This window comes from Stenella coeruleoalba (assembly GCF_951394435.1).
Source record: "Stenella coeruleoalba genome assembly, chromosome: 10".
NCBI lineage: Eukaryota > Metazoa > Chordata > Mammalia > Artiodactyla > Delphinidae > Stenella > Stenella coeruleoalba.
This window is the reverse complement of record NC_137156.1, coordinates 53,197,041-53,210,540: the sequence shown is the minus strand read 5'-3', so window position 1 is coordinate 53,210,540 and position 13,500 is coordinate 53,197,041. Positions and strand designations below refer to the sequence as shown.

Genomic DNA, 13,500 nt, shown 5'->3' with positions numbered 1-13,500 from the left:
TAGTAAGCTGTGAACACATAGAGCGCCAGAGAAGAGTCTTCTTCATCCTCCTGGCATCTATGGTACCCTGCCAGCAAAGAGGCACTTGGGCAAGTTGCTCACGTCCCCTTGGCTGGAGTTCACATCCAAGTAGTTCCTCCCAACCCAGACAGAGTAATAGTTATTAGGCCAGTGCCCACCTGGGGGGTGGCATCTGTGGGAAAACAGGGTGGGGGGCTGTGGTAATTGGGAAATCACATACTTGTCCCTCTAAAGGGACATCTGCTACTCAGCTTCTTGGGAGAAGACAGGCCTGTGGCTGCCAGATCTGAAACTTCCCAAGAATCTGAAAGTCCAGATTTTAAGCATTTAAGCTCTAACATGTCCTCGTTTAAAATGCTGGTATCCACCTGTTCTGAAATAACCGCATGGACCCAATCTGACCCACTGACCAGGGTACAACCTCTAGGCCATGCATCAGAGACTCCCTTTCATGATGGGCAGTGTACACACCCTTATTTATTCTCAATTAAAGGATGACACAGACACACTCTTTCCATGGAAAAACCCTCTTGTTTATTTGATTAAACAAAAATAAAATAAGCTGCATAGGAACAATTTTAAAGTCCAAAGAGACACCAACTTTGTTTTAAGGCTGCAGTAGCTGATACAGCATCTCCTTGCTACCTTCTCCAGCCTTCTCTGTGGACCAGAGCGATACATTCAGAAGCCTGTTAGCTAACACAGGAGTTTTTGAACACTTTTCCACTGGTTCTTCACCTGCTCATTGCCTGTCATGCCTGAGGCCTGCAGTATATCACTTAAGATTTAAAAGTAAAAATCCAGAGGGTAGGAGAAAAAAAAAAACCCACCCCAAACAAAAACCTACCTTAAAGGTTTGGGGGAAAAACCTTTGTTTCCCCATTCTCCACTTAATTGACGGGATCCGCACCACCACCGCGATGCCCATTTTTAAAAGTGTCAAGAGGCAGTCAGCACCCAGGTGGGCTTGCAGCATGGTTTCTGTGGCCCGGGCAGTTAGTCTGGTGGTGCATATCCCTTACATGTCTGCCTTGGACAAATTAAAAAAAAAAAAACTCTGACCTTAGTCATTCTAACATGAAGGCAACATGCCCATGTTAATTTCTCCAATTTTTGCATTTACTTTTCTCACAAAAACAAAAAACCCTCAACGAAGCCATGTATTTTCTACGCTTTAAAATTAAAACATTTTGCTGACCGGGCATGACAGCTAATGGACAGTATTAAGCAAGATTCATTTAAAAAAATACAAACGACCTTCCCACCCACCCGAATATACCTAACATGCTAGTTAAAAACAACAGCCCTTACCCTCCCACCCTCTCACCTGCATTGAATTTAGGGGAAAAGAAGAAAAGAAAGAAATCTTACTGTCCTAGAAACAAGAACACCCCAGAAATGTGAAAAATCCTCCTCTGAAAAGACAACTACACAGACTGCTAGAAACACAAAGAACTATTCCAGAGCTGGTTATTTAAAGAAAGTAAACACTTTGCTACACACATTAACATTCAGTCAGTGTGCTCTGAGATAGAGCCTTAAGAAAAATACTACCTGAGCTTGTAAGTTAATACAATCATTAAAAGGAGGTCTACGACCATGTGGATACACAAAACTTTTAGAACCATTACTGGTTAAATGATGATGGAAAACATCCCACCAGGCTGGCTTGTTAACCCGTAAGATCGGTTTTTAAAATAGGCATCATTGAGGTATTTCTTCACCATGACATTTACAAACCAAATTCACAATAATGACAGTGGTCTTAAGGATGCTCTCTTCCAACCAAAACAAAAATTAAGCGAGGGGGGAAGAGAGGTGGAGAGGCAATACAGTATATCATGGTAATGTGCTTCTCAACTTTATCAAGTATTTAATAAACAGGCAAAGGAAAAGAATAACCCGTCAAAGAACATGTTACCTTTGGTAGGGGAAAAAAAAAAAAAATCAAACACAAAAGAGCAACACACACACTTCACCATCACTGCTCAGTAAGACAGTGATTGCTGCAATGCCATGGTGAGGGACATCCTGCTGGGTCCAGAAAGGGTACAAATACAATCACGAGGTCTCAAGGATGTTCATTCCTTTCCAATAGGTGATGTTCCCAACTAGACCCTTAGAATTGCTCCTAAAAGGGTGTATTTTCAGACATTCAAAATACAGATATTTTTTCTCTTGAAGAGAAAAAAAAAAAAAGACCTAAAGGTCTTCATTTGCAGATAAGTCCTCAAAAAGGTCAGATGAACCCGTGGTTTCAGAACACTGAACAATGTGGTAACGGTGTGCATAACTCCTGGTGGGGGAAAAAAGCCAGATTGGTAAGAAATACTTGGATTTATGACTACATTTGTCTGTATAGGACTATTTGGTTTCAAAGTTTCTTTTCCAAGGTCAATCAGACGCTTCTCCTGTGAGAAGTCAGTTCTGGATTTATGAAAACATTTTCTTCTCGAGGTAGCTCTCCACTCCTACCCACTCCCCGGTGGATTAATACTATTCAGAGACCCGTCAGATACTAACATGAGGTAGATGACTTTCACCAAAAGTGAGGTAGAAACTAAACAAAAGCAGATGGTGTGGGATGGAGTGGTTGGTGTGTGTGTCCTGTGCCCTGGCCCACAGGCAGCCCAGCCCAGGGAGGCCAGGGCGCCTCAAGAGGGCCAGGCTCCACGATTCCATCACACGCAAGTACAAGACTATGACTTTTATACAGCCCCAGACTGTTGGAAACTCAGTAAGAGTGATGTTTTAAATAAATACTTTTTGGCACCATTGGATTTCTTCTTCTTCTTTTTTTAAACAGAAAAACAAGCCTATAACTTTGGCATATCTTTCACTATCTACCAGAACACAGCAATCTTAGAATCTTCCAAAGAGGAAGACGACACACATACAACAGTATTCTGCTGCTTCAAGCCCAGAAGACCTCCTGCCTCCGATCATTAAGCTTTGGCTTAACTAGAATAAAGCAGACTGAGCCAATCTCATGCTATTCTCTTACAGCCCCATTACAAAGTGCCTTCCATCTGGCAACTTTTTTTTGGCCCAGTGCGTAATTTAGATTCCATTTATGGTACCCTTGTAGGTGTTTCCCCGACTCCCCAAATAAGTTAGACTTAAAAGGGCATCCATCCATCAAAGAGTTAGTGCACTTGGGGGTACTGTTTGGGCCACTGGGCTCCAGCCAACTTGCATGCCACCTGCCAGCCACCACACAGCACAGGTTCTCAGACAGCATTGCTTCTCGTGACCAATTTCACAGAGGAATTATTTCAAAAACAAAAACAAAACCACCATAACGAAAAACAGTAACACTTCTGAAACGTTAAGTTGGTATCAACCAAAAGTGGCTTGTATCTGTGGGTTATTTAGATTTCCTTTAGCCATCTCAATATCCAAACCTATACATCCAAATCCAATTGGCATCTCAAACCATATACTGACCTTACACCTCACCCCACCCCCTGACCAGATCAGACATACCTGGGGACTATGGTCTCAATATCACATTTCCTCAAGAGAAACATTTTATCCTCCTCCCTCACAGCACCCAGGACCTTATCTTTTCACCACGTTAAAGACACCCTCTTTGACCCAATTCCTGCTACCCTAGCATCACCCCATAATGGGCAGGAGACACGCATTGATAAACACTTGTTCTCTCTCACACTAGGGAGGTCCAAATGCTGGCTTTTCTCATCTCTCTTCCACACTACAAGAAGCACACTCTGGAGGTGCTTTGCACCAATCCCTGTGGGTCAGCAGTCAATCTGGGGCAGCCACAGATGGCAATATTTTAAAAACAAAAGCTTCCCAAGTGTGACCATGTTTCTCAAATGGCAGCGATGCACAACTTTGGGTGCAGAAAATGTAAGGAGACGTACCTTTTACAGAGAGTAAAGCGGCAGTTATCACCCAGAGACACGTTCATTTCAAGGAGGGGACCTGGTTGCCTTAAGCAGGCAAACTGAATAGTCTATTAAGCCCTAATCATTTTAGCCACATGTGGAAACCCTGGCTTTACAACCAAATCCACAAAAAAATGTTAAATAAGCAGCTCTGGTTGCTGCTACTCACCAAGGAAATTTCTCACTCAGGTTCCAATATTTCCCCACATATGGGGAAACTGGGAAGGAAAGGTTAAGAGTGAAGATGATGAAAATGAAGACAGAATAATCAAAGGTATTGACTACTGGAAATAGCTTAGCCATAATCATGACCTGAGTTTCTGAGAACATTTTAAAGAATTTAAGATACTTTTTTTTTCAATTAAAAAAATTTTTAATCATTTAAAACCAGTTGTCTTTGGTGTTTAAAGGGGGATTATTTAGGGGGCAGGGGGATTGAGAGGAGGAGGTTCAGCACCAAGTTATTCCAAAATAAAAAACAATTAAAAATGTTTAATTACGTGATCTCTTTACCAGTCAAAGAACTTCGAACTTAGGGGCAACATAAAAGGCAACTGAATAGGAATTAGAGATGGATTCACTATTAGAGAGGGAATGACTATTAAATTCTTCAATAAAAGAAGAAATGCTTTTACATAACAAGATCCCCTGGCACCTTCCCACCCTGAAACACAGCAGCTGGGCAACAGCAGTTTGAAACTACTTTCCAGTTTTTGGATCCTTTATTGCATGTGGTTCTCCTTTATGCAACAAGGTTTCCCCCATCTTGGTCACTCAGAAACCCCAGAACTAAAGCAATGGGAAGACACAGGGGACCAGGAAGTGGTAAATTAAATATCCAAAAGAGCTGGATGGGAAAAGCAGTTTGATTGGCTTGCTACACTGGTCCCCATCACCTCCTTTTTTTTTTTGGGGGGGGGGATGACAAAAACAATCTATCCACTTGTTAGTCTGTTCGTTAAAAACTCTATCCATATTGCAAGAGGAATTTCTCTTAAATACAGGGATAGAAACTGATCTGTTAGTCTTCCAGTTTAAACAAGAAGTGTCCTGGAAGCCACTGCCATCTGAGAGCACCTCTTTCTCCTGTAGTGCTCTGGAATTTGGTTCTCATTTCAGTATTTGAAAGACAGTTAACGCCCAGAAGCACAAGGTTCTGCACCCAAGTCCAGCTTACGACAAACCCACCCTGTAAAGTGACGGATGCCATCCCATGTTTCTGCAGTGGGAGCCTGGCTTAATAAATTTTCATTCTTTGGTACCGAGATACAGGTTGAACAAGAGGTTTCATTTCCTATACGTTTTTCCGGTTGGGGCAACGTGGTTTACAAATCCTTTACATTCAAAGGCCTTTAGGGGGAAAATTCACGTTTACCGTGCTCCGTGGCTTGGGAGCAGACCACTCTGTAAAAGTGACCCGAGAAGAGGGTGTGGGGATGGGCTGTTCCCATAAACTTGACTTTAAAACATTCTATTTCCCTGAACTTCCAAAGCAGGAAAAAATTGTGCTTTTAAAACAAAAGTTCATTCCTTTGCCTACTCTTCTTAGGAAAAGAAATGCCTAACATTAAGAGAACAACATTCAACTGCAGTCTGGGGGTCCCTTGCCTGTGTCTCATGCTCTCTGCTGACCAACTCAGCACACGCGTGCCCATCCACCCACTCAATGTCCACACGCCACATGCCTGAAAATCCTCTTTCTGAGAAGGAGGGTAATTTTCTTCTTCTACTTAATTCTTTATAACCAACAGCAAACTAAAAACACAACTTCTGAGAATACTTTTAATCAAAAATCCTGAACTACATCTATTTTTCAGAAACCAAAGTGTGAAAAGAAAAAGTTCTTTGGGAGGTGGTATAGCATTTTTACTATTTTGGTGTAAGGTGGCTTCACACCCACACATACATACACACGCACACACACACACACACACACACTCCCTTAGAAGAAACAAAGATTGCATACCCTAAGATAGGAATGGTCTGCTTTTCTTGGCTAGCAAGCCACAGCCACTTCTTCTAGGAATAAGAAAAGATACTGATGTTGAACGGGTTGAGAAACACACTGAGGTATAAAAGAACACAGGAAGTTCACTGTTGCAGCATTAAAAAAAAAAAAAAAGATTTTTCCCAAAAAGATCAAGATCACCACACAGCCTAACCCCATAAACACAGTATTCTCAAGAACACAAATACTCTACAATTAAGCATCTTAAATCCCATTTTTCCACGTGTTATAGTTTTTTTTCTTTTTAACTTAGTAGTTTTCTTGTGTTTGCTTGGCTCAATCTACAGAATGCACCCCACCGCACACATCCAGCACCCTCCCAGCCACAGAGATGCTAGGCTTGTGCGTGTCACGCCCCACGGAGGGGAGAGGAAACGTGAACTCCACTGAGCGAGGGTGGGAGGGCAGAGGGCCTGTTGGAGAAGGAAATGTAAAGGTTTCTGAGGTAGATAGAGATCATCACTTCACAGGCTCAATCCCTGCAGAAAAGATACGTACATTCATCTGTAAAAAAATAAAGATGAGGTAGGACATAAGCAATGTTGTACTTTTCTTGTTGTCTTTAAACAAAATTAAAAAAAAAAAAAAAAAGCAATTTCCCTGAGACGGTTTCTTCTTTGAATTTCAAAAGGGGGAGAGAGAGAGAGACGTACACACGCGCACCCCAAACACAGAAGCCTAGGAATGTGATTAGAAGATGAGGATTCGATTGTTGCCAAAGTCCACCACGACAATCATCCCATCCGGCGTGACAGCGATGCCGGAGGGCCGGTCCATCTGCCCAAAGCCACTGCCCTGAGCGCCAAACTTGCACAGGAAGCTGCCGTTGGACTCGAACATCTGCACCCGGTGGTTCCTGGAATCGGCCACGATGATGCGCCCCTCCTGGTCCACGGCCACGCCCTGTGGGCGCAGGAATTGCCCATTGGCGGTGCCCTCTGAGCCCAGGAAGCGGGCCGACTGGCAGTCTGGGTGAATGACCAGGAGCCGGTGGTTGTTGAAGTCGGTGACCACCAAGTGGCCCTCGTGGTTGAAAGCCACCCCCCTCGGGGAGTCAAAGTGCTTCCAGAGAGCCCCCTCGAAGCCATACTTATTCAGGAAGACCCCATCGGGCCCGAACAGCTGGATCCGGTGGTTCCGCGTGTCGGAGACCAGGATCTTGCCCTCGGAATTCACCGCCACATCCCAAGGGTAGTTAAATTGCCCGTTTTTGGTGCCCTTCTCACCGAACTTGAGGAGGAACTGGCCCTCAAAGGTGAAGATCTGGATGCGATGATTGTCCTTGTCGGCCACCACGATCCTGCGGGAGGTGTCACAGGCTACACCGGCAGGCCGGTCAAACTGCCCGGGCCGGGAGCCCAGAGTGCCGAACTTGTGGTGGAAGGCGCCGCAGGGCTTGAACACCTGGATGCGATTGTTGCTGCGGTCAGCGACCACGATGTAGCCCTCCTTGTCCACGCTCACGCCCCAGGGCCGGCACAGCTTGCCATCGCTGTCGCCCTCACTGCCGAAGCTCAGGCCCGGGAGCCCGATGCCCACGTAGCTGCGGCCGGACTTGACCACCACCTTGAAGGGGCTGTTCTCGATGTGCTGGTTGCACAGGGTGACCGATACCAGGTGCTCGCCCTCCAGCTGCGGCCGGTAGCTCACGACGTATGTCCCGTTCTGCTGGTCGCTCACCTCCGCACCAAACAGGTTGCCGTCAGGGCCCAGGACCACAGCCGACATGAGGTCGCCTCCTGAGAGGCGGGGCTCCCCGTCATGGTCGTAGCCGATGACAGTGAAGGAGGCCACCTTGCCCTGGAGGGCCCGCTTGAGGCCGTCGCCCGTGGCCTTGGTGAGCGGCGCGAAGGCCCCGCTGCTGACAAAGCCGAAGGACTTGATGGCGAGGTAGAGGGCCTGGTCAGGGGGTGTGAACATGACCCGGTCGTCCTCCTGGGGCTGCAGGAGGCTGCGCACGGTCTTGAGCTCCTGCACCTGTGCCAGCATGCGGTCTCGGGCCAGCAGGATGTCCAGCGCCCGCCCCTCCTCCAGGACCTGCTGCACGGCGCTGATGGTGCTCTCCAGCTTGTTGAGGTTTTGCCGCAGCTTCTCCACCTGCAGGTACAGGGACTTGGCTTTCACCTGGCGGATTTTCTCTACCTGGAGGGAAAGGTGAGAGCCGGGAGAGAGGACACAGAGGCTTAGAACCAAGACAGAAAACAACACATTGGCTGACATACTCATAACTGAGGGAAACCTCACACCGAGGGAGGGTCTGCAGAAACATCTGGTCTGCATTCCCCCAAAGTGGCAAAATCCAAAGACAGAGGAGGCTGGGGAACTGTCCCTGATCACAGGAGATGACTACAGAGACCTGACAACTAAACGCCAACAACTGATCCTGGATTGGGAGGACACTGCCATTAAACACACTATTGGTGGGATGTCCCTGATGGTCCAGTGGTTAGGACTCTGTGCTTCCACTGCAGGGGGTGTGGGTTCGATCCCTGGTCAGGGAACTAAGATCTTACAAGCCGTGCATGGCCAAAAAAAACTCAAAGCAAACCAAACCAAAGCAAACCAAACCAACCAACCAACCAACCAAACAAAAACACCAACCCACTATTGGTGAAATATGACTACAGACTCAGGATTAGGTACTGGTGTTGTATCAAGATTCGACTTCCTGGTTTTGGTTAACTGTGATTAAGAGAATATCCTTGCTCAGAGGAAATAAATTGAAACATTTAGGTGTAAAGGGGCAGTGTCTCCAACACTCCAACTTACTGTCAAATCACACACACACACTCACCTATTGAAAGAGAATGATGAAAATGGGACAAGATGTAAATAATCAGTGAATCTGGGTAAAGGATACAAGGGGCTCTTTTATTATTCCTGCAAATTTTCTCTCAGTTAGAAATTAAATAGAAGTTAGAAACAGCCGTGTAACAAAGAAACGTTTACTGAGCACCTACACTGTGCCAGGTGCTGGAGATACATGTGGCCCATAGAAAACATGGGCCCCGCCCCACTGAGCTTAGAGTTTAAAGCAACAGATACTAAGCAAGCAAAGAAATATTGCAAGACAATTTCAGACAGTGCTGGGGTTAGAGGGTAGAAAAAGAGTGTGACAGACAGTGACGAGGGAGGCCTGATTTAGACAGAGGGTTGTCAGGGACAGGTGGCCTTGAACGTGGAGAGAAAAGCGGCAGAAAGGGGACCAGAGGAAGGACAGACCAACGGACTGTAGTACAAGGCTGGTCATGCACTCCGAACACATTGAATCGAAAATGCTCCTACGTACAGAGGGCCTAAAGTCTCCTGAAGGATATTTCTCTCTCAGCCTCTCTTTCAGCATAAACACACACACACACACACACACACACACACACACACACACACACGTGTGATCAGAGACAGAAAGCCTGTGTGTGGAGAGAATAAAATGAAGGATTTGGCGAGGATCACAAACCCGGCTCTTTCCTTGTCCCGTTTTCTCTCTTCACAGGGGTTAGAAATCTTCATCAGGGAGCCTGAGAGGTCCCACCCCCCCAAATTTGGAGACACCAACTTTTTAGCAACTGTTGGTCTGTATTATTTCCAAAGGGGCCTCTAAATCTAAAACACCGTGATATGTAGACATGGGTTCTGACCTGCTTCTGACTCAGATCACACTATTAGGGAACGTGGGATTTCTGTCTGCCTGATCAGTCAGTTCTCCATTCTTTTGCAGGAAATAACTCAGTCCTCTAAGTTTAAGTGGTTTCCTCTGAAAAGAACAGATCAGTCGCCCAGCCAGTGCGTGCTGTTTTGCAGAGAGGACCATGACTTCTGAGTCCTTGACCGATTTGAAAGCCACAGAAAGTCTACTTCAGAATAAGGGTCCACTGTTGGAAGGGCTGCATTTTAATCCGATTTTCCCGTGGGGGGTGGATAACATGATTCTGGATCTGATTCATGTGTATTCATCTGTCCACTCTGGAAGGACGTGTGTGTGCAGAGAAGCCCGTGTGGGGACAGATCAAAGAGAAGCTCTGTTGTTTGGTTTTGCACTGGGCCAAACCTCTCGGCCTCAATTCTGATCCCTCAACCGGATAGTTGCAGCTACCCGCCAAGAGGCAGCCATGTCCACTGGAAATGCACAAGCTACAAGAAAGGACATGCATCCAGATACCTATAACTAGGTCACCCAGCACTCAAGTTATCTCCAATAACCAGGATGCAAGGAAAAAAACACCACCACTGTGTAACAAGGAGGTGCCCAGACAGAGCCAGGCAAGAGGGAGCAGAAAAATCAGTGATCAGTGAAGAAGAAGGGGGACTCCCACAGGATCTGGGGTGTGGTACCCCAGCAAAAAAAGCAAGCACAAATGGGACTGAGGCGTGTCCAGAATGAGCAGGCTGATTTTGGATTTATCCAAGAATGAGTTTTTAGGCAAGTAAAAACAAAATTGATAACATGAATAAGAGACTGACTGTCCTTCCGAATTTGCTTCTCCTACGGTAAAAAAAAAACGTGCTCTCTATTCCTCCTGAAAGAGAACTGCCTTGAGAGAGGTCCTCAGCCCCACCGGAGGGAGGGTAACTAAGGTGAGATCTGCAGAAACCCCTGCACACAAAGGCCTTTTCATCAGCAGATCCAGCAGAGCAAGTTTGTGGCAGAGTTCACCACAGAGCTCTCAGGTTGCAAGGAGGGGGCCCCTTTCAGTTATAATTAACATTCGTGGGTGGCATGGGACTGGCAGACCTTGGGGACATCGGAGGGTCTGAAAACTGTGTCAGGCCCACAAAGGTGCCTGAACAAATCATGTGAATTAAATCTTGGACTGTTTCCATCCAAGGACTCTTCTCTTCTGTCAAAAGGCAGTAGAGAGTCAGAAGCAGCAGAAAGCAGCTAGATACAGAGCTAACTCAAAGGAAGAGGCAATGCAAAAGCCCACACAGCCTTCCCAAAGGCCAATACAATTTACTCTTTTAGGGGACAGGAAATTGGCGAGGATCACTTTCAGAAATCGACATGCGGTCCCCACCATCATATAGTTTGCAGTGAGCCAAACAAGCACCACACACTCAAACACACCCGTTCACATCAGCTCTGTATAGTCTTGCTTCTGGGTTCAGAGAAGGTGATCCCAGTTGAACTGGCGTGAGGTACTGGCCCCTCTTAGGCGCTGCCCTCTTCTACCTGAGCGAGAGCGCAAGATCAGAGAAGAAAATGCTGCGGGGGGGGGGGGGGGGGGGGGACGTGGGCGGGGCGAGTCATCCCTCCAGCTGATTTTATCTAAACAGCACACCAGCACGCTCAGCGCTCTTTCCGGCTCCAACAGGAAGAAAGGGCACTCGCTCACTGCCCCCACAAGTGGAAAACTGGTTTTCCACAAGGGGTCAGGAAGTCCAAACAGCCGGGACACCAAAACTAAGGACGTGTGTTAGCAGCCTGCTTTCCTAACAGCAGTCTCCATTGTACTCCCTTCTTTCTGCTTCCACCTGAGTGCCTGCAATAGAAAACTTGAGACTCTGTCCAGTCTCGGGGACCTGACCGCTTCTGAAAAGGCTTCTTGTCGTCTTACTGCTCGGAGGGGAACCCCTGCATCTTTCTGCAGACAAACTTAGGAGAAAACTACCAAGTGTTCTAAACTCAGAGCCGGGATCCAGGGTGTGACATCAGCATGCTGTCACCATGCTGTGGTTCAGAGGCCGTGCCGGCCACCGAGGAGCCCAAGGGTGGGGTGGGCGTGCAACCCCCCCCCCCCGCCACATTACCTTCCACAGCAGCTCACACTCCCGTTCCTCCAGGGCCTTCTTGTGTCTTGCAGTCACGGCTTTGACCTCCGACTGTACCACTTTTGCCTTCATCTCCACCTGCTCTGCCACCGTCTGGGCCTGCTCGATGCTCAGCTGGAAAACCAAAAACAATCTCAGAGCAAGAGAAGTACCTTCCCTCCTCACACGCAGCACTTAAGGCTGCTTTCTTCAGCCCCGAAAAACTAACGCCTTAGGCCCCCAGCCCAGACCTCGAGGTCCACGTCCTTGGAAAGAAAGCAGGCACTGGGGGAGAGAAGGGCATCTGTTTGACATGTAACTGAAGGAGCTGCTTGGCAAGGGCTGCATTTCTTTGTATAAGAAATGGCACCTACAAAGTGAATGTCAGGACTATTAAGAGATAGTCTGACACAGTGAAACCAGTGTAGCTGGGTCACAGCCCAAAACAGACTGGGGATCAGATGTGAAATGTTCTACTGCAGATGCACGAGCAACTTTCCACAGACTTTCCGGCCAGGCTCCCCACCTGGGGGAAATCTCGCAGGCTGGGCACATCCCTCGGGAGAAGGTGTGCAACAGGCTGCAGCCCAGCTCAGAACCAACACCAAGTGCAAACTGGGAAACAGTGTCTGATGCACCTGAGAAGCCCTGCCTATGGCCAGAGACCACCTCTGCACCCCCAGGCCCCAACCCTGTACCATCAGCCCCCGTAAATCAGCCCGTTTAATCAGACGTATGATTGTTCATAAAAAATTAATCCAGACAGAGGCCTGGTGTTTTCATGAATATTACATGATGTGCCTTGAAAAGCCACAAGGACTGGAGACACTGAGGTATTAAATCAGGGAGTTCAAACTGATTGCTAATGCTGCAACAGGCTTCAGAGCAGGTGTCCCAGATCAGGAGGGACTCAGGGAAGCCTCAAGGGTTTAGAACCTGCCTGGGTTCAGGAATCAGCTACAGGTGACCAGTCTTCTGTGTGCCCTGCAGAGAACGGTTTCTGGGACACAAGACACATCTAAAGCGGGCACAGTCCTGGACAAGCCAGGCCGGATGGTCATCCTAGGGCTCAGGAAACCCAGGTTCAAATCCTAGCTCCACCTCCTACCAGTTCAGACAAGCTCCTGCCCTTCTCCAACTTCGGAGTGAAAGTGAGAAAAATGCAGGACAATATATGGGAAGAGCTGAGTCCAGCCCCTGGTCATCCCCTCCCCTCATCCTACTTAGCTCGCATCATACAGATAGGCCTATTCACACTTCCTACCTTGTTTTGTTTTTAAATTGTAGTAATAAAATACACGCAGCATAAAATGTCCCACGAGTGACATTCAGCACATGCAATGTGGTGCAGTCACCACCACTGTCCGGCTCCAGAACACCTTCTCTACCCAAAACGAAGCTTCCCACGCCTGTGAAGCAGTCGTTCTCCATCTCCCCTCCCTCTCCCCCATGGCATGCATAACCTACAGTCTCTACAGACTTGTCTATCCTGGATATTTCACACAAATGGAATCAAACAATACATGACCAGCCTTATTTTCATGAATATGCTCCCGGCTAATCAGCTATGACTCATTCAGTCACTTACAACTGGGACCCCTAACTGACCACCTTTCTTGCTCTCAGTCTGATGACACCTGCTCACTGCATTCCCTGCCCCCATCCCCGTGAGGCCTAAGGATCCACTGAGCGGATAGGAGCTGGCACCTGGCCGATCTGGGTGGCTCACAGTTTGGCCTGGGATGCTTTCTCTTCCAAAGTCACCCTAAAATCTCAAAACCTAGCTCAGATGCCACTTCTTCTCTAAAATCA

General features: G+C 47.3%; 1 protein-coding gene across 1 annotated transcript in view; it reads right to left on the bottom strand.

Annotated features, from left to right (window-relative positions):
- Positions 1–542: 542 nt before the first annotated feature.
- TRIM71 (tripartite motif containing 71) overlaps positions 543–13,500 on the bottom strand; it is a 65,516-nt gene continuing 52,558 nt past the window's right edge. Inside the window, exons 3-4 of the mRNA XM_079934741.1 lie at positions 11,689–11,823; positions 543–8,082 (exon numbers count right to left, since the gene is read on the bottom strand). Coding sequence (XP_079790867.1) covers positions 6,631–8,082; positions 11,689–11,823 — 1,587 coding nt within the window. The 3' untranslated portion in view covers positions 543–6,630. The remainder of the gene's footprint in view (positions 8,083–11,688; positions 11,824–13,500) is intronic.